This window comes from Oryzias melastigma, linkage group LG9 (genome assembly GCF_002922805.2).
Source record: "Oryzias melastigma strain HK-1 linkage group LG9, ASM292280v2, whole genome shotgun sequence".
Lineage (NCBI taxonomy): Eukaryota > Metazoa > Chordata > Actinopteri > Beloniformes > Adrianichthyidae > Oryzias > Oryzias melastigma.
Window position 1 is genome coordinate 18035153 of NC_050520.1, and position 19794 is coordinate 18054946.

Genomic DNA, 19794 nt, shown 5'->3' on the forward strand with positions numbered 1-19794 from the left:
TGTCTAGTGGACAAAACAGATACATTACAGGATTGTAATGTAGGAGTACCAACAGATTTTTTTTTTCCAATTGAATCACTAATGTGTAAACAAATGTGTTTATTTGTTCTCAAATCCAGAGAAAGTGCTAAAACAAGTCAGAATGAAAGCAAAAAAATGCTTATAGTTTCTATACTTTTAGCACACACCTGAAGATGCACATCCTTCTTCTAGCATGACTTCATTTACCAACAACAATGTCAAAACATCGGTCACTTTCTTTTCACTTGTCAAGCGTAGCCCTCAGCTTTTTATCCATGGATCTGACAGGCTGTGTCGCCTCACAGATTGGCCTCTGTTCCTCAATGAATGTGCATGCAGATCGGAGATGGCTTCAAAAATGTGAATCAGCCAGTTTAGCCTGGAGGACTGAAAATACGTCCTTTTGTGTCTACCTGTTGTTGTCCCATCAGCGCTTGTGTTTCCTGACCAACATACCTGGGAACAAAAAAAATGGTTGCTGCTCCACCCAACACACCAAACAAGTTCTTCCAGTCATGCACAATTGAAACGTTAAACAAAACTAAAGGGTTCTTCTACTCATAGCCTTGAATGTGAAGTTGTGGGGAAATGTTGCTTGCTCAAGTTATCCTGAATGATTAAAGTATTTGAACCTGATAAGATTGTTGTGCATGTAGAATCAAGAGATGAAAAATATTAGGGATATATGATTGAAAATTGGCAGTCAGATCATGTTTCACAGCTAATAGTTTAGAGAAGAAAGCAGGAAAGGCTAAAACACATAAAGAACATGATTTTTTTAAACTCTAGAAACCCAACCTGAGTTGGCAAACATGGTTTCACTTGTAAAAGTTCAACGCAGGTAATGCTGAGCTCACACTAAGTTAAATTACATCCAAGGGTGTAACAACTTAATTGATGCATTGATATATATTCAACCAGATTGATCTATCTGACAAGTTATTATTCTAATCAACCTTTTATTAAATCATTTCAAAACAAAATAAATAGGAAAATACCATTTGGATTGAGACGTAGTAGGTTTATTTTAATGTAAGTTAGTGGCATCATAGTGAACAACACACATGTGATGGCAGCAAACAATGATCTAGCTATCATTACAGTCTAATATGTGGAAATACTTTGAATTTAGCAATGACATGTGACCATAGTGTGGGAAAATGTTCTAAAAATGTATTATTTTTATATGGAAAAGCAACAGTGGGCTGAACTTTATGAAACTAAAATGTGAATGGATTTGCCATAAATTCTTATGTATTTGTTGTTTGTACACATTTAATTGACACTTGATTGTCATCCAAGAAATACAAGAAATCTGGAAACCATCCGCTGCACTATTCAGTACCAGGTATTTATCTCACTGGTTGAATATTTTGGCGGAAGATGTCCTGGATTGATCGAGTATTATTTAAATCTCACTTCACCAAGTGGACCAAGATTTGCATAAGTTTTCACTGCAGTCACCAATTCTTGTGTTCTTTTTTTGAGGAGGATTCATCAGACCCCCACAAGCTGATATCAGTTTTAAAGGAGATGGAAGACTTAAAAAAAAAAAAACATTTGTATTAAAATAAATAAAACACAACACGTATTTTAAAGTTTAAAACAATGTTAAGCTCTATCCACAAATGTATCCATATTAAAGGAAGTTATATTCCGCCACAAACTAACTTGAAGGTGTTTAAAATATTGTTTTAAGAGAAATTAACATCCGTTTAGTCTTTTTCCTTACGCAGAAAATATCCTCATTCTTGGCTGCCACACCAAAACTAAGCATCAAACCTGGCAACCCTTACCCCAAACAGATAAATATAGTCTTTTAAATTAAAACTACAACTTTTTTTATTTTTAATTATGACGTTTTGCATCTCATAAACTCATTAAAATTGCTTCTCAGTTGAAGGAGTGGTCCAGGACATTAGTTTTAAGTGTTTAATTGTGTGTTTTCTTCTTTTTTTTTCATCTCTAATATTTGGATATAGTAGCCGGGGAAAAAAACGTTTTTCTGTAAAGTAACCAATTTTACTGCAATGGGAGAGCAGAGGACAAAGAAAGCAAAAAACACGGAGAGGTTATTAGAATTAAAACCAGGTTGTGTCGAGACACAAGTCGTGTGGGAGGCTGTTTGCTGCATCTGACATCAAGACGAGGGCGACGTCGATTTCCTCCACCTTTAGGGGAGGATCCGTCCACGTAACGCAGAGCAGAGGCTCGCTTCCTTTCCTCCTTCAGCCGCGGCGCATCAGCACTAATGAAGACATAGCTTGATGATGTTCTCACGGAGACACGCCAGAAGCTGCAGTTAATGCTCTCCGACGCGCATTTCTTTCGTTGTTTTTATAAATTATATATTTTTCGCGCGAGTGTGTCTGAAGGAGAGGAGATTCATTCTTTCTCGTAAAGCGCTTTTTGTACAGATTAAAGGATGAACCGGTCCACACGAGTGAAAACCAGGCGGACCGAGGCCAACCTCGGAGCAGAGAGGGATCATTTCGAGAAACAGCAGGTACATTTCAAACACAGCTGATGGCGGTGATGGTGATGGAGGACTTTTATTTTGTTAGGGTTTTTGGCCACAGATGTTACATCAGTAGTTATCAATAAAGGTAGAATGTACGGGGTTCCGAAGGTGCCAAAAATGTTCTGCGTTAATCTTAAAACGCAAACACTGTAACTTTAACTGGAAGATTTTTGTCATGTCACGTCGTTCATTCCTCAAGTCTTTCCAGTCATTCTTGTTTGTCCACTTTTCCCCCATGAGACTTGCACCTCTTTCTCTTTTGATGACTCTTTTCTAAAAAAATAAAAATGTTTTGACTAGTTTTTTTGCATATCCCCAGGAATATGAAGCCTTTCAATCCTATACTTGGTTTTATAAATACTTTTATAAAAACTTTTTATTTTCTTCAAATACAGTATTGGTTAAATTTTCTCTATAACCTGACTTAAAAAGGATTTTGAAACTGAAAAGCAAAACTGTTGACTGTCTAGATTAGTTTTATTTTGAAATCTAGTTTTTCTAGCTTTAATTGCTGATGGAGTTTAAACCAGTATTTAAGTATTTTGTAAAATATCCATCCGCTTAAAAATAGGGCAAATTTGCTTGCTGGTGGACTACATTATTTCTATCATTCACCTGTTTTCTGTTCAAAACCTTAAAAAATCTTAAAATTAAGAAATGAAAAGTAATATTTGAACTTTTAGACGTATACTTAAGTAAAATTTGAATAAAACAGCACATTTCTCAAATAAAATCACAAAGGGAGCATAAAATTCAATACAGATATGGGAAATTAGAGCACATTCATTGGACAAACTAAAAGATGGTAACAGTGAATTACAGTGACCTTCCAACACTTGTGTGCTTAAAGTGCTTTACCCCAATATATATATATATATATATATATATATATATATATATATATATATATATATATATATATATATATATATATATATATATATATACACATGAGTGAACCAAGAGTTGCAATAAGAAACTGAGCAAATAAGTGGCTATTAGGTATGTTATGTGCCATAACGCATTGTTTATTCTTTATCGTTTAACAATGTATAAGAAACTTTATCAGGTTCCAATTGGTTGATGGCATCAAGCCGGTTTGCTGAGACCCTTCACTCTAATAACTAGCGATATGTCAATGACAATAATTTTTCAAAATAAAAGCACTTTATTCTATTTGTTGAAAACTATAAATTAAAACTGCTTGAAGCAAAAAACAAATCAAAAACTCCCATTTGTTGCCTGTTTTTGAATGAATGTTGGATGGACTCTATAGATTTGCCCTCAAAGGGCAGTGATTCATTTTTTCCACCCCTACCTCTTTCCAAATGTTATTCTAAAGTTGGGGGGGGTGCCTAAATGTGCTAGTTTTAGTTAATTAGTAATGCATCTACACTTTTTCAGTCAGTGATCTATTAATAACATTTCCTGAAGTCTGAAGCTCGTAATGTGAGGTTTGCGTATACCGTAATTGTGAAACGGTTAACAGTAATTCAGTGGATGTTACTCATTTGCTGAGGCGAGCCTCGAGCAGACCACAGCCTCTTCTGTTTCATCAAGCAGCAGGTTTGTGATGACAAAAGTGATTCAGGTTTGTATGACTGGAAGACTCTGTTTTAGGAGTGGTCACTGAACTCGTCTGCTTGCTTGAGGGGAAAATATCATTCAATTTGTTTTCCCCTGTATGCTGATCAGAATGTTTCACATATTTTAATCAAGCTCAGTTTGTTTTTGGAGCACTAGTTCAGAGGTTGTCTGCTACAGAAAAAGACAAAAAAATAAAAACATATCAAACTGAGCTTTAACCATTACAATTGTGAGATTCCAATTCTTTTGAATTATTTTAAGCCAATTCAGTCCATATTATTCCTAAGAAGTTAGATCATCATAATTGTATACTAAAGACCAATTGACAAACAGATTAAATCAAATTAATTTTTAGTGTAACTTGATGCAAATATTCAAGCAAGACTTATAAACATGGACATATTAGTTGTTGCAAGTCATATTTTCCGTTGTAAGTCTCTGTCCTGCTTCGGCTTTACTTGTTTTGTGTGTAATATTCCGGCGTTTGTTGATTTCTGCGTTAGATGTGATTAAACCAACAGCTTCTTCAAAATAAACGCGGTGCTCTTTTTTTTTTTTTTTTTTAAGGTGAGCCTGCAGAGTTCAACTCTGTGATTTCACCTGGCAACATGCAAATTTCAGTAAACAAGGACAGATCTTTTGTTGTGGCACGGTTCACCGGAGTGGAAAACCTCCAGCTGGATATGAAATGCTCCCATTACACTAAATGGGAGAGGATGATGGTGTTGGGAAGTATCACCTGTCTCAAAATCCTGCTGGTTCAGCCCTGCAACTCACCGAAGCCCCTGCAGCTCCACACTGTGTGCACTTGATGTCAACCTCTGTGCCAAGGTGAAAAGTCTGCTGCTGTCCTGTAGTGTTTGCTTACCCTCGCTGCAGCTCCCGTGAAGGGGGATGGGAGAAAAGGAGGCTGAACACACTCCGAGTGGGTGTAAAAAACCAAGTTGTTTTCACACATTCTGCATTTACAGATTTTTTTTTTTTTGCAAAAATAATTAATAATTACAAAGATTTCAGAATTCATCAACTCACGTGACTGCATTTAAAGCTGCAGCCACCAAAATCTGCACTAGTGTTAACTTAATTTAGTGTAAAATTAATTTTGTGCACCAGTTTGAATGAATATCATCTGTTATTCATTATCTAATTTACCAGCTCTGCAGTTTTCCCCAAAATCCACATTTCAACTAAAGAATAGTTTTATTTGTAACACATTTTAACCAAAATGCATTTAAATATTAGTGAATTACAACTTGTCTAAATTCTTCAATGGATTTTACAGTTGAGTTTATATAAATGCCTCTGGCATTGCATTCAAATTGTCCAGTTCTAATCTGATCAGAACACATGTTGGAAAATGCATGTTTGTATTTAGCCGAGTCTCTTTTACAATTGGGCAGATTTTACATGCAGGGTTGACTGGCAGCTTAATGTTTAACCGAGGCTCTGCCAAATATCAGGCACATCCCACAGGTTTTGTGGGCTGGTGGAGGATTTTTGATGGTGTTGTCTTTGTGTGCGTCACAGCGACGAGTTCATTGTCCTTTCTGTTCGGAGGCTTGAGCAGATAACAGAAGAGCAGCGCTGTCATATGTGGGACTGTCAGGTTTTTTGTTTGTACTGGGAGATGTTCTGCCACAGGCGTTTATTCAGCATTGAAGTTAATAAAGAAACCATGGAAAGACGCTAGAACTTTAAAGTATAATTTTATAAATGCAATTTGACAGTTGAAGTTAGGATTGTTGGTCTGCTTGGTGCTTGAGCGAGGTTAACTGCTCCTCTAACCTGAGCTGAGAGGTGTGCTGCTGGGCTGGAGTCTGCCTTTGACCTTGTCTGCAGATCCCCTGCAGCACTCTGTTGTATTAAGCTGATAACAGGCTGCAGTAAAGTGCTGTTACCTCAGAGCATTATGTCCAGTGAGGAGGTGCGCAAATGCTCGGACTTCATTAAACTTACACTCTCTTTTAAAGCAAGCTGATGGATGTCATGCTGAAAAACAGAGATGAAACGGTAAGCAGGAATCTTTCATAATAAAGCAGCTTACAGAGTCAAATATGGGCCTCAGTACAGCAAAGCTAGCTAGCGGCAGACCTCGAAGCTGGCCCCGGATTAGTCCAGGCTGTCCCTCCCTCTCATTTCTCCTCTCTGCTGTCAGAGGAGGATTTAATGTTGGAAACACAAGCAGGACTGAGTCGATTGGTATCTAGTGTGTTGGCATGCCTGCAGCTCTGACCAATCTGTAGAACAAAATGTATGTTTCATCTCGCTTTTGTTAAGGAAATGAGGAAAAGGTATGCAGGAAGGCGAGGCGTTTGTGGGAATGACGTGATTCATGATGAAAATAAGGAGTGTCCTCACGTTTGTAGGGACATAATTACAGTTGAGTAATGTTAGCCTCACAAAAACAAATATGCTGCTCTTTAGATCCATGTAATTTGTCGAAGAAAATAGTTTTTGTTGATTAAAATTACAAAATGAGAGGAGAGAAATCTTAAGTCACTGCAAGTGATCTTTAAAAGGTGGCTAGTTAGAGAATGCAAAGAGCAAAGTGTCTTGCAGTCTGTTAAGTCAGTGACTGACCTTATACTCGGCTACAAAAGCGAGTTTTCATTGTGATGACACAATACTCTCCTCTCGCATTTCATTTTCCTTACTTTCGCGTCACACTGCTTCCTGACCGGCAACCCTTCTGAATGTACTATGAGTCTCCCTGCAGCCTCCCTGCTCAGCAGCCATCTGTTGAGGCCTCTGTGCCAGACTTTGTGTGCCAGGGCGAATCCCACCCCATCCAACCAACCTTCTCTCCCAACTGTCGGCCTTCCCCTCACAACAAGCCCCTCATTGTCACCGACTTCCCCACTCGCCCCCCACACTTGCCCTGTGTAAACCAAGGCTCTTTTTTTTTAAAAAAAACTCCCATTAGCCGATGCACCCAGCCTCAGCGTGAACCTGTTTGACCACAGTAGCCTCTCTGTGCTTCTGGTTGTGATCATGTATGTTCTGTGTGCACTAAGCAGCATCCTGACCCAATGCAATAAAGATGCTTTTTAATATTCCTTGCACAGATTTGACTACAGCCTCAACAAAAGACTTACATGACAATCACAAAAACAGTTTTTTGTGTCACTAAAAAGCTGATTTGTAAAACACCTTTCCAAAGTGCTTCCAAATTTTCCAAAGATCTTTACAACACATTCTTTAAAAGGAGCTCAAATGAGGATTTTCGGATGATCCATTCTGACCCAAAAAAGGAATCCTGCAATTAAAACCAACCGTTCAATTTTAACTGTACAGGGAAGATTATTTTATTGTTATTTTATGTCCCCACCACAATCACACGTCCTAATTTTGTTTAATCCAATTTATGGACTCACAGTCTGCCCTGATTTTACATCACTTGCTATGATATTATTTAAAAATGTTTAAATGATGTGGTTCAAACCAACTCTTTCTGACACATTTTGATTATTCCTATACTTCAAAAAAACCTAAAATATTTTTGTGTTCTTTCCCATTTCCTCTAAATGTGTCCATGTATGATGTTTGTTCCATCACAGGGAAAGTTTTACTCTCATGTCCTATCAAGATGCTCAAGTACTTTTATATTTGGTGGCATATACTGTATATGTATTTAGCTTGCTTCGATATGTTTTCTTAAAGCCCTCACATTTATAAATGCCTAATACATTTGTGGATAGTATTTTTTTTCAAGAAATGATTATTGCAAATTTACAAAACATCCACATCATTATAGACACTACAACATGTGCTAACCAAACCCTTCAGATTTGGTGCTTCTGGAGGTCATCACTGGTTAAAACAGAAAACGCAGAGTTTCCATCGCAGCCTTTTAGATCTTTTTCGGCAACACCAGTTTTACCTGCTAGACAGGCCACAAAACCTCGTGTTTGATGCTTTGTGATGATAGTCACACTGCTGCATTCATTGTTTTTCCCTCACCTGACCTTAGCAGCTTTCTTCTTTTTACATGGCAATTGTAACTGTTTTTTACGTCCACATTTATAGTTTTTGAACAGCCAAAAGTAATGTTTTCTTTTTTAAATAAGCTATTACTCATTTTATTTTTTAAGAGAATGTAATGTGTATTTTAAGGCTTATGGGTAATGAGGTCATGCTTGCACTGCAGAACAAATACATTTATCTAACACTTTTTTTTTCAGCTTAGCAGCATGGGCAAAGCCATCAACAGCTCAGAAATGCCTGTGAAGGAAAAGCATGCACGACGTATCCTTTACTGAAATGTGAAAAGCTTTACTTTTAGGTTTTTTTCCTTATTTAATTAGACAATGAAATAATAAAATCAATGTTAAAAGAGCTTTAAAGAGCCATGCTGTGGTCAATGCTTTGAAGGAGCAAATTTTTCTGTCTGGTTGGAAAAAAAAAATAACATAATTTTGGAGAAGAGAGACTATAAAAATATTTTTCTAAGTAGCGATGCTGCTTATCTGTGTGTTAACTCAGACCCCAAGAGAGCCAGTCCTTGGAGTGCTGATAGACATAATGACATGGCCGTCATGTCAACAAGTGAGTTCAGCTTTGGCTTTACACACCCAGAAGTCCTATGTAAGTGATAATTATTCAATAAAAAGCTATTTTTTTTACATGTTTGACTTTCTTAATTGAGGCAAGAGGTCAACATTTTTTTTTCTTAAATGACAACTTTTAATAAGAACTTCAGTCCCTAAAAACAGCTTTAAAAGTTTGTAGAAAGCTAAATTTAAGGACTTCCTTGTTTGCTTCCTTATTGTGCATGAACCTGCTCGGTGAGACCATGACTGAAAAATGATGATAAAGAAACTATTAAAGTTGAGGGTCTGATGGATAGAAAGTTCCAACATTTCTGAGAGATTAGATGTTTTTAAAATAGTTTGAATTCATCGTGACAAAGTCTTTTTTTTTTGATAATTAATGCTACGTGGGTTGAGTTACAGATTTTTTTTTTTTTTGCATTTTTGAAATTTAAATTAATTAGTATAGAGTTGGTTACCCTTTTAGATGTGACCCTTAGAGAATCCGGTCTCACTGACTAAATAAATGTGACTTTGTCAGAATATGACAACAATTGAATTTCCAGTTAGTGTGTTGTTAACTAGCAAAACTGTGTTCTGCTGTAGTTTTTTGCCTCCTTAACTCCAGCAGGAATCATCCTTGGGACGCACAGGGAGAAAGGAGCCCACACTTTCTGGTCTTATGCTCTGGGTTTTCCCCTCAATGACAACTCCATCCTTTGCTGGAAGTTCTGCCATGTGCTGCACAAAGTCCTGCGTGATGGACATCGCAACGTAAGACACCAAGCATCACCTTTTTTATTCTGGTAGAAACACAAAGATGTTAACTTCTGCCGTCATGTTCACAGGTTCTACAAGACTGCATGAGACATCATGGCTCTTTAGTTGAAGTTGGAAAACTATGGGTGAGTCTTTGCTTTTTTTATTTTAATATGCTTTAAGATGATAATAAAACTTCTTTAATTTTTCAGAGTCAACTCCATGACAGATATGGACAGTTGGTTGCTCTATATACCAAGCTGCTTTGCACAAAACTAGAGTTCCATGTAAAGGTAAGAACCTTTACTATATGTCGAAAGTCCCAAACTGTGAAAGTGGAGGGGCTTTTTACCTCATAAGTTATGTGTCTGTGCAGCATTCAAAGATCCCACCAAACCTAGAAGTCACAGATGAAGTTCTGGAGCGCACTGCAGGAACAGACATCAGTGATGTGTAAGTTTTAAAACTTTTCTTTTTTATTTTAAGTGTCAAACAATCCAGTTATCTTTAGTCCTGGAGGGACTTTTTTTTTGCAGCCTCACTTTTGAGTGAGGCCTCCTTTCTAATTGATGAAAGGATCATCTTCTCTCCTGCAGGTTCCAGCTCACCGTGGAGGTGTTTGATTACATGGATGCAGAGCTGCGGCTGGCAGACACAGGTGAAAACAAAGCTCCTCCCACCTCCTCTCTATCTCGTTTTTTAAGTAGGAGAAACCTGAGCTGAAGGGGAGGGCTACTGCTGCTGCTGGCTGACATTCGCTGTTGATGCAGGAAAAGTCCTAAAGGAGCAACGACTAAAAGTGAACTCTGTTCACTTGCTTGATTTTTCTTTGTCATTTTTTTTTTATTTACTCATGAGGAAGTTCTTGCAATTAGAGGACATTAAAGCTATTTCCTGTAGTTCGGGTGTGTTCCTCCCCAGCGTGCAGGGAGGGAGGCACAGGAAGCGTAAACAAATACATTTACGGTGTTGTGAATGGGTGACTGTTTGAAGCTGTCAAAATGAAAGTTGCTCTTTTTTTTTTATTTTTTTTTATTTTATTTTTTTTATAAATGGTATGTGCCTATTGTCAAGAATCTGAAGTGATTGTCAGATCCTTTTACTAGTACTTAATAAATACCAAATAGTTACATTAGAATTATGCAGAATACTTAATGGACAACTTCCTCACAATTTAAACAAGTTTTTAGGCCATTTTAAGTTAAGTGATAGAAAATTCACCCCATCGTCACTTTGGTGTCCGATTTCTCTCCCAGTTATCCGACAGCTGAACACATCCATCGCCGTCTCCAGTCTCACATCAGGCCAGTGTCGCCTGGCTCCCCTTATCCAGGTTATCCAGGACTGCAGCCAACTTTACCACTTCAACGTCAAGCTGCTTTTCAAGCTGCATGCCTGTAAGACTATTGGTTCACAAAAAATGACTGGAGGAGAAATGGTTAAAATGTCCGACGCAAACAAAATTCCATGTGTTTTAGCTAATGGGGTTATTTTGGACCATTTCAGGTCTCCCTGCGGATACTTTACAAGGTCACCGTGACCGTTTCCATGAACAGTTCCGTAGGTGAGTGGAGTAAATGACACAAAAATGTCCCTATCGTTCTCTGATTTTTAGTCTGGTGCCAGGAGATGCTGATTTGTATGTGTCTGAACTGTTCCAATTATTGTTACTTTGACTAATGATTTTAAAAATAGCAACACAGTAAAGGATGAAGATGTTTAAGAATCTTTTTGTAGTTGCTAATTTAAAAATACTTATTTTCCTTGTGTGTGATGTTATAAGAAAGCTTTTCATTGGTGAAAAATAAGTATTTTAGTCTGAAAACATGCCCTTCTGTTTGCATTATCATAAGCTGAATGTTGAAGTAAATTTTCCTCTTTTCTCCTTTCTTGCACAGCCTGAAGAGCTTTTTCAATAAAACCAGAGACATGATTTATTTCAAGAGGCTGATCCAGATTCCCAAGCTGCCTGACGTAAGAGTTTGAAGGAAAAAAGGGGTTCTTCCTGTTCTGCTGAGTCTCGTCTTCTGAGATGCTGAAGTCTTTTGTGCGATTAATGAACCTGACTCTGGCACTTCTGCATTCAGATTGTAGAAGTAAAATTATGTAATATAAATGCATGCAGTTTAATTTGATTTGACCAAACAAATTTTTTTTTACTGCCGTATTTGTTAGTAACAAAAGTTTTTTATCTGCTTCGCAGTCTCCTCCTAACTTCCTTCATGCAGCTGCGCTGGCCAAGCACGTAAAGCCTGTGGTGGTCATCCCTGCTGATGAGGATGGAGAGCCGCAAGACGATGATGACGATGACCCAGAGCCGCTCATCGACGTCAGCGATTCTCCAGCTTCCATCGTCCAGGCACAGCCACAGGTACATTTAATGCCGCTGTAAATATACAGTAGAGATCATTTCTTTGCATTAAACATCTTCTCGTGTTGTGCAGGTGGACATATTCGATCAGACTTTTGGACCTCCCAATGGAGGCTTTGATGACAGGTCAGCCACAGTCTTTTTGTTTATTTTTCTAGTTAAGTTGATTATTTGGTGTGTATAGTTTGTTTCGTTGCACCACAACAGTGTGTTTTCTTTTCCTCTGGCAGGGATCTCCAGATTGATAGTCTGAAGACTGAGCTGGACTACGTAAAAACGGAGCTGGAGAAGGTCAAGTCAGAGGTAAAGGCTATGGAGTTACCTGAAGCTTGAATTTCATCATTGTTCCAGACTGTGGTAACTCACAGAGCATTATCTAGGTGTGAAGGAATCTGAGTTATGTGTTGGGCTGATCCAAATGCTGCTCCTCACATGTAGAATGTGACAAGTTATCTCTAAGCAGGAAATGAGTCCAAATCTTGATTTTTTTTTTTTTTTTTTCGTTACTTCCCCTTTCACTGCCTGTCTATTTTTAAGGATTCTAAAAGCTGGAGATTAAAAATGAACTGACCAAACTGTGTTGTTGAAGGCCCAGAGATACGTCACCCAGCTTAAATCCCAGATCAACAGTTTAGAGGCGGAGCTGGAGGAGCAGCGTGTGCAGAAACAACGCGCCCTTGTGGAAAACGAACAGCTGCGCATGGAGTTGGAGACGACCCTGCGCCGTAACATAGAGCACGAGAGCGTGCAGGTCTCCTACATCGAGGCAGAAAGTAAGTCATCCACTTGAAAGTCCTCGTTCAGAAAGAACTGTTGTTCCGAGCAAATGAGAACTCTCATCCCTCTTGTCTGAAGAAAGGGCACAGGCCACTGAGCAGCGGTACAACAAGTTAAAGGAGAAGCACACAGAACTGGTGTCCAGCCATGCTGAGCTACTCCGAAAGGTACATCCACCCACAGATGTTTGCTCTCATCACATTTCTGCACCTGGCTGTGTGCCGTAAACCCAAATGTGCGTCTGTGCTGACAGAGTGCAGACACTGTGAAGATGCTGTCAGCAACACAGCAGACCCAGGAGGAAGTGGAGAGGACCAAACACCAGCTGTCCTTCGAAATCGAGCGGATAAAGCAGGAATCTGAAATGAAGGTCGGCTTTGATTAGCTTTGGAATATTTGTACAGGAAACATTGGAATGACTAATATTATTCCTTTTAGCTGGAAGAACAGAAGTTTGAGATGGAGAGAGTGAAAAGAGAGCTGGAGGAGAAGATGATGGAGGTTACACGCATGAAGGCCACGCTGCAAAACACTCAGAAGGTCAGAGTTCATCTGTTAAAAAAAAAAAAAAAAAAAAAAAAATCTTGCATGCTCATCATTAAATAGCATCCCACTATCATCTCTGCTCTCTGAGGCGTCTGGCTTTTCCGGCTGAATGTTTCCTGTGACACTTGAGGCCATCTGCTTGTTCTGGCTTCACTGACTTCTATGTGTTTCTCCACCAGTCGTCGGAGCAGATCACCAGTTCAATGACAGCTCTGCAGGCAGAGAAAGAGCGTTTGATGCGATCTGTGAGCGAGAAGGAGGCAGAGCTGTCGACTGTGCGGCAAACGGCGCAGGTGCAGCAGTCCTCACTTCAGCTGGAGCGAGACAAGAGCAGCAGGGAGCTGGTGGAGCTGCAGGGAAAACTGAAGGAGAAGGTCAGTCAGGACAGTGGAGCCCAGCTCAGCAGACAGGCAGCAGCAGGCATTTTTGAATTCACATCCTCATGTTAAAACTGTTGAAATCAGAATCTGAAACATAAATGTTGATACAAAGAGCAGTGTGTGCACAAAACGTGTGATTAGATATTTAAATATTTACATCAGTGGTAGGATTTTACTAAAAGCAAATGACAACTTCCATTTGATAATTTTTGTTAATTTCAGATATTTGCCTCGTTATCCATTTTGACAGGTTTCATTTCCTGCTTGTATACAATTCCAGTGTATGTTGCACTCAATTCAAAACTTTTTGTTTAAATTACTTCCATATTTCTACCTTTCCTTTTTAACAATAAAGTATTGGGGGATGCATTATCATAAAACTACAGATGTTTTCAGAGTAAAGAATAGCAAAACTGTTTCTTTAGGTAGAACTTTCTTATGTTTCACTTCTCAAGAAACAGAAACTTAATGGAGCTAAAATTAGACAAAACAAATGTAAAGTATTTCAACTTTTCACTCTTTCAATTGACTTTTTTTTGTCAAGGAGCTTTAAGATTATTTTTTATTAATAAAATATTTTTTTAAACACATTTAACTGATAACATGTAGATGCAGTATTATTTATAACCAGACATTTTAATATTAATATATACAGTTTACCATAAACCTCATTAATGCAAAATTTTTTATTATAATTATTTTATTATGCTTTATGATGATTCTGTCACAGACAAGTATTTAGCTATGCATGTGTGTGTTAATGCTTTGTCACATGTGCATTTTTATTTCCTGTAATGTAGGCAAGTCAGGAGGAGAAAATGAAGCAGAAGCTTTTGGATGAGCAGTTTGCTCTGCTGCAAGGAACTATAACAGAAGCTGAGAACATCATTCAAGATGCTGTCACCAAGCTGGACGATCCACTCCACATACGCTGCACCAGCTCCCCAGGTCAGAACACTACAGTGTCTCTTGAAGAGTATTTTGGAAACTTTCTTGTTGATCACAATCATTTGTGTCTTTGGAAGAGACTTGAGCAAAGCCGGGTTTTCTTTTAATCCTTTGATTTTCCTCCAAACACAGATTACCTCATAAATCGGGCAGAAGCTACGCTTGGCTCCATTGACAAAATGAAAAAAGGTCATGCAGATTATCTAAAGAACATGGCGGGTGAGCTTCTGATTTGACTGATCTATCATCCTGAAACAAGCTGTGCTTACAGCCACATTATTTAGACGATATTAGTAGTTGGTGTTGTTGCAGCATGTCATGACACTCAAAATAATGGAACTAAAGCATGCATGTGTTCAATCTGTGGTTGGGTCCTAAAAAAAAAAACCCAAATGTTTTTGTAGATGCTGGAGGCCTGCTGAGGTCTCTGACCCAGTTCTCCCACTTGGCTGCAGACACTATTGTTAACGGCAGTGCCACTGCTCACCAAGCCCCGACTGACCAAGCGGATCGTAAGGAACAATTGCTTACGAATGTTTTGTTTTTTAATGTTTACCACATAAACGCACATTTTCCACAGCATCTCTATATACAAGCATGATTTTAAAATGAAAAGATCACCATCTTTTTTAATAATTTAAACTCTAAAAAGGCAGATCTGCATCGCTAGAAGGAGGTTTAACGTGATGCATTTTGTAAATGTATGAAAAAACCTTCAGATATTGAGATAATATGCAACAAGGGAGATTTTGTTTTTTTCAGTGAAGAGTAGAGCTGTATCTGAAACACAAATATCAGAATATGAGAAAATGCATCAAAGTAGGAAGTTAGAAAATTCTAAACTGTGATTTTATTTTTTTTATTTTAAAAGGTCAAAAACTGTGAAACTCTAAGAGATTTATTTATAAGAAGAAAATACACTATTTTTTACTTGAAGCAAACCCAAGAAAAGTAAAGGTTCCTCAGTGCTTATATTTCTATTACTTAAAATTGAATAATTTTATCTTTTTCCTCAACTGTTGTTTAAAAAATGTTTTCCAAAGTGGGAGTGTTGTGTAGAAGTTTGTAGATTTTCCTTTTTAACCCAACAGAATACCAGAAAGAGCCTTCTGTGTGCTGATTCCTCCATTTTCCCTTCATTTTCTTGAATTATTTCTTTCTATCCTGCAGTTTTAGAAGTACTGTTGTGTTAATTTCTTCTTCACCTCGCTGCAGGACTGACGTCAAACTGCAGAGGCTGTGCCACACAGAGTTTGCAGTTCCTGAAGGACCTGAAGTCCAAAGCTTCTCTCCAGAGAGCAGATCCTGCCTCTGTTCGTGACATTGTACAAAAGATCCTTAAGTTAGGCCAGGTGAGGAAGTTCTCTGAATTTCTTTTTTTCTTCTTCTTTGTTTAGACTTAAACATGGCTGTTCTTGGCGCTATCTGAGGTCACTTTGTGTATAGTGTAAATTTATATCAAAGGAAAAAAGGAGCTTTGCTTGTTTAAACTGAAACCAAGCAAATCAACAGCCACATATATTCTGGACTGCACTGCTAAATTATTTGCTAAATAAGTTTTCATTAAATTAAACTGAAGCGTTACTGAATGTAGTGATTGTAGGGATACCAATTTTACCATTTTTGGCTTATTTTTAATTAAGAGTTTATGACAAGAGTCCTGAATTTCAGGTGAGTGAAGATGAAATGTCATATATTTTCTTGTGTGGTGCAAAGACGTGGCTTAATTAGAAGGCTCTTTATTTTATCCATTCACAACAGAAAAAGAGCCTTTTCAGCCCACCAAACCATCGTTCTGTCTCACTGAATGGTAGCAAAAGCCAACAGAACCAAGATTCCTGTCATACTTCTTTTTTGGAGAAAGTTCTTTCATTAGAGGCTGTAAATTAATCAAAGTTGGGTTAACTTTCCTCTGATGTTTTTACTGATTGACTGGTAAGTGGGTATTTTTAGTTACTATTTTTTCCCACTTCAGGAGCTGCGGCCTAAAGGAATGGATATCCGTCAAGAGGAGCTGGGAGATCTGGTGGATAAAGAAATGGCAGCGACATCAGCAGCGATTGAGGAGGCAGTGCGAAGGATTGATGTAAGTAAACTGTATCAAGCCTACACCTTCAATGATAAACGCATACAGGATGTTAATTTGAAAACTGTTAAAATGCTTTGAATTCAGGAAATGATGAAACAGGCACAAAAAGACACATCTGGAGTTAAACTGGAGGTCAACGAAAGGTTTGTTCTCTTATTGGCTCTTAAGCTCCTGTCTGTAAAATTATTGAGAAGCAAGTTTAGTGCAATTTTTACATTTAATTTAAAAATGTATACAGGTCAAAATAAGCCTTCTTTGTCACTCTTACAGAATTCTCAACAACTGCACTGGTCTAATGAAGGTACGTTTCCTTGTGGTTGCTGCTTCTTTTGTGTTGCATCTCAGTTCGTCTCTCACTCTTGTTCATCATAATCCCAGTGAACACACGTGGGATGTTTGGTTTTAATTGGTCCCTTTTACCTCCCATTTCCTTTAGGCTATTCGCATGCTGGTCAAAGCATCCACAGATTTACAAAAGGAGATTGTGGAGAGTGGGAGGGTGAGTCACTGAATCTATGGATCCAAAAACGGCTTACTTTTTATTTCTGAAGGAATTCGGGCGTCTCTGTTCTCTTTTTTTTCGACTAAAGCTTTGAGTGAGATTTTTTTTCCTCTCTCCAGGGTGCAGCCACCATTAAGGAGTTTTATGCGAGAAACTCCCGTTGGACTGAGGGACTCATATCTGCTGCCAAAGCTGTGGGATGGGGAGCTACAGAGATGGTGTATGTTTCAGTTTAATCTTAGACTCATTCACTTCCTGTGATGTTAAAGAGTTTTGGACAAAAATTGGCACAGAGAATTTTAAGAATTGAATTAATATGTTTGTACTTGCTCTCTTGTAGCGAGTCTGCGGACAAGGTGGTGCTGCACACAGGAAAATACGAGGAGTTGATCGTCTGTTCTCATGAGATTGCTGCAAGCACCGCACAGCTTGTTGCTGCTTCAAAGGTAAAAGGAAAAGAAAATGCTTAACCCCAATGTCATGTGACTAATGTTAACTTCCCTTTTTTTTATGTACACAGGTAAAAGCTGATCGCCACAGTCGGAAGCTGCCGGTTCTTCAGCAGGCCTCTCGCCATGTAAATGAGATGGCAGCCAATCTGGTGGCCTCAACAAAGTCTGGTCGAGAGCACCTGGAGGACAAAGGCAAGTGCTGGTTGATTTTTATCCAAGACAGTCACAAAACTATGATGTATGGCTAATGTTTCTGGTTTTGTGCCTCCAATGAGCAGATCCCATGGACTTTTCTGGGATGTCCCTTATTAAGCTAAGAAAAGAAGAAATGGAGTCACAGGTATGTTTTTTTTAATACTGGAGACGTTAGAATTCAAATATTTTGAGCTCATGAAACACTTCTAACCTGTTTTATTATAGGCTTTTTTTTGACTGACATTTTAATGTAAAATAATTTATTATCTAGGCTGCAGGAAAAAACTATTTTTTTTTTCTTTTCAGGTGAAAGTGCTCGAGTTGGAAACGATGTTGGAGAATGAACGCCAGCGTTTAGGTGACCTGAGAAAGAAGCACTATGACCTGGCTGGAGTGCCTGTAGAGCAGGTTCCTGAAGGCAACGGTGAACTTTTATCGCTGGACAACCCTGTTACTATGTCACCAAAGCCGTCTAAGCCCGCACTGATGAAGAAGCCTCCGCTGTCCCAGAAACCCAACCTCGCCCCCAAAGTTGTGGTAAGGTTTTTAAAGGGTGACTGAAACTGAAAAAGATGCTTACATTTGTTAATATTGTTTTTTCCACTGTTCTTCATGTTTCAGTTTAAATAAATACCTGAAGAGGAAGAGGAGGAGAACCTCACCACAGGATGGCTGGGATATGAAGGGGTTGCGTTGAATTTTTGTGCTTTCCCTTTAATCTGTTAATTGACAATCCTGTCAACCTGCTTTTTGAAGGTTTTATTTGACCTTTTTCTTTTAAATTGCCAAAATGGACAAGATGCCTATTTTGACCCTTGATGCCTAGAAATATCCTGTCTTTTTTTTCCCTCCTTTTTTTAATTTTAATTTTTATGCATACAAAGGAAGGAGTAAAAAACACATTAACCTTTTTTAATTTTCACAAGGAATAAAAGTAAATTTTGTTCTTTATATTTTTTTCTTTATTTGTAGTTCTTCTGTGTGCCTCCTTCCATATTTTTTTCTTTTAATGTAAAGTTTAAATGTCAAACTGACAGGATATCACACTTTTAGACCAAAATGTTTATTTTTTGTTTTAAATCTTATTTATGATAACTTTTTCCCCTCCAACTATAGACTGCTTTGAATGGTAATGCACCAGTTTTAATGTACGCTCTGCTATATTGTTATTTATAATGTGGTGGGTAGTGTGCTGCAAACGTTTGACATACCTCCAGCTTTGCCTTTCCTGTGCAAAATGGCTTCTTTTTTTTTCTTACTGGTTTGAATAATGACTTGGAGGCCTTCAAATATGTTACCAATGTATGAAGCTGTACATCATGTATAGTAGAGTGCATGTCACACTACTTCTCTTGTATGTCCATTTACGTGCAGAGAAACTGGAACTTTTAAGAGCTTGAGCACAAGTGTTGGAGATAGTTATTCTGAAATATCTGAATGTTTTGCTGAAGATGCAGGGCTAGATTAATAACATGATGGTCCCCAAGTTTTCTTTGCCTCTGGGAGCCTTTCTTACAGGGTCTTAAAATGCCTCTTTTTATGTTCAATTCTTTCTTTTCAATGAATCGTCTTTATACATTCAGATCTATTAATATATTTTAGTAAGATATTGGTGGTTTAACCTTGTAAAGGAGTCTTAATGTCAAACAATAAATGCCTGATTTCAAACGAGGTTGGGTTTTATATGATCATTGTTCATGGATCATTTTTCAACAAATTTTGTCTGTAAAATTCATTTTTGAGAAACATTTGAATGTTTTACTTTTCCATAATGTGCATAAACATTTTCTGATGGTGGTTGTTGTAAAATTATAAAAGCATAGTATAATTTGTCATTTTAAATGGAGGAAAGCATTCCCATTTCACTGCAAGAAATGTGTTTTTTAATATAAAATTACTAACATGACCAAAGTTTCTTAAAAAAAGGTCACAATTTCACACTCCGATGTATCAAAATGTACAGTTTTAAGCATTTTAAATAAAGCATATTCCTATTTAGATCACATTACATTTTTGTGTTTACTGAAGGCTCTTAAATAAAAGTCCTTCATGGCTAATCATTAGTAACTGTGACCACAACATACATTTTTTAAAACTCTTAAATGTCATTGGTGTTA

General features: G+C 37.8%; 1 protein-coding gene across 2 annotated transcripts; it reads left to right on the top strand.

The window, feature by feature from the left end:
- The first annotated feature begins 1907 nt into the window (after positions 1-1907).
- On the top strand, positions 1908-19365 carry hip1rb (huntingtin interacting protein 1 related b). 2 transcript variants are annotated; one of them, XM_024275387.2, is made up of 32 exons: positions 1908-2527; positions 8311-8374; positions 9290-9432; positions 9507-9563; positions 9630-9710; positions 9794-9870; positions 10014-10075; positions 10674-10814; positions 10924-10981; positions 11316-11391; positions 11621-11788; positions 11862-11914; positions 12019-12091; positions 12378-12561; positions 12644-12732; positions 12819-12935; positions 13004-13105; positions 13291-13485; positions 14292-14439; positions 14572-14658; positions 14844-14951; positions 15655-15791; positions 16415-16525; positions 16613-16671; positions 16799-16829; positions 16965-17027; positions 17150-17250; positions 17371-17476; positions 17551-17674; positions 17761-17822; positions 17984-18214; positions 18299-19365. In XM_024275387.2, the coding sequence occupies exons 1-32, from the start codon at positions 2447-2449 to the stop codon at positions 18305-18307; spliced, it is 3198 nt and encodes a 1065-aa protein (XP_024131155.1). In that variant the 5' UTR covers positions 1908-2446; the 3' UTR covers positions 18308-19365. The 2 variants fall into 2 exon arrangements, with proteins under 2 accessions (XP_024131155.1, XP_024131156.1); XM_024275388.2 differs by lacking the exon at positions 1908-2527 and adding an exon at positions 5804-6139.
- Positions 19366-19794: the final 429 nt, after the last annotated feature.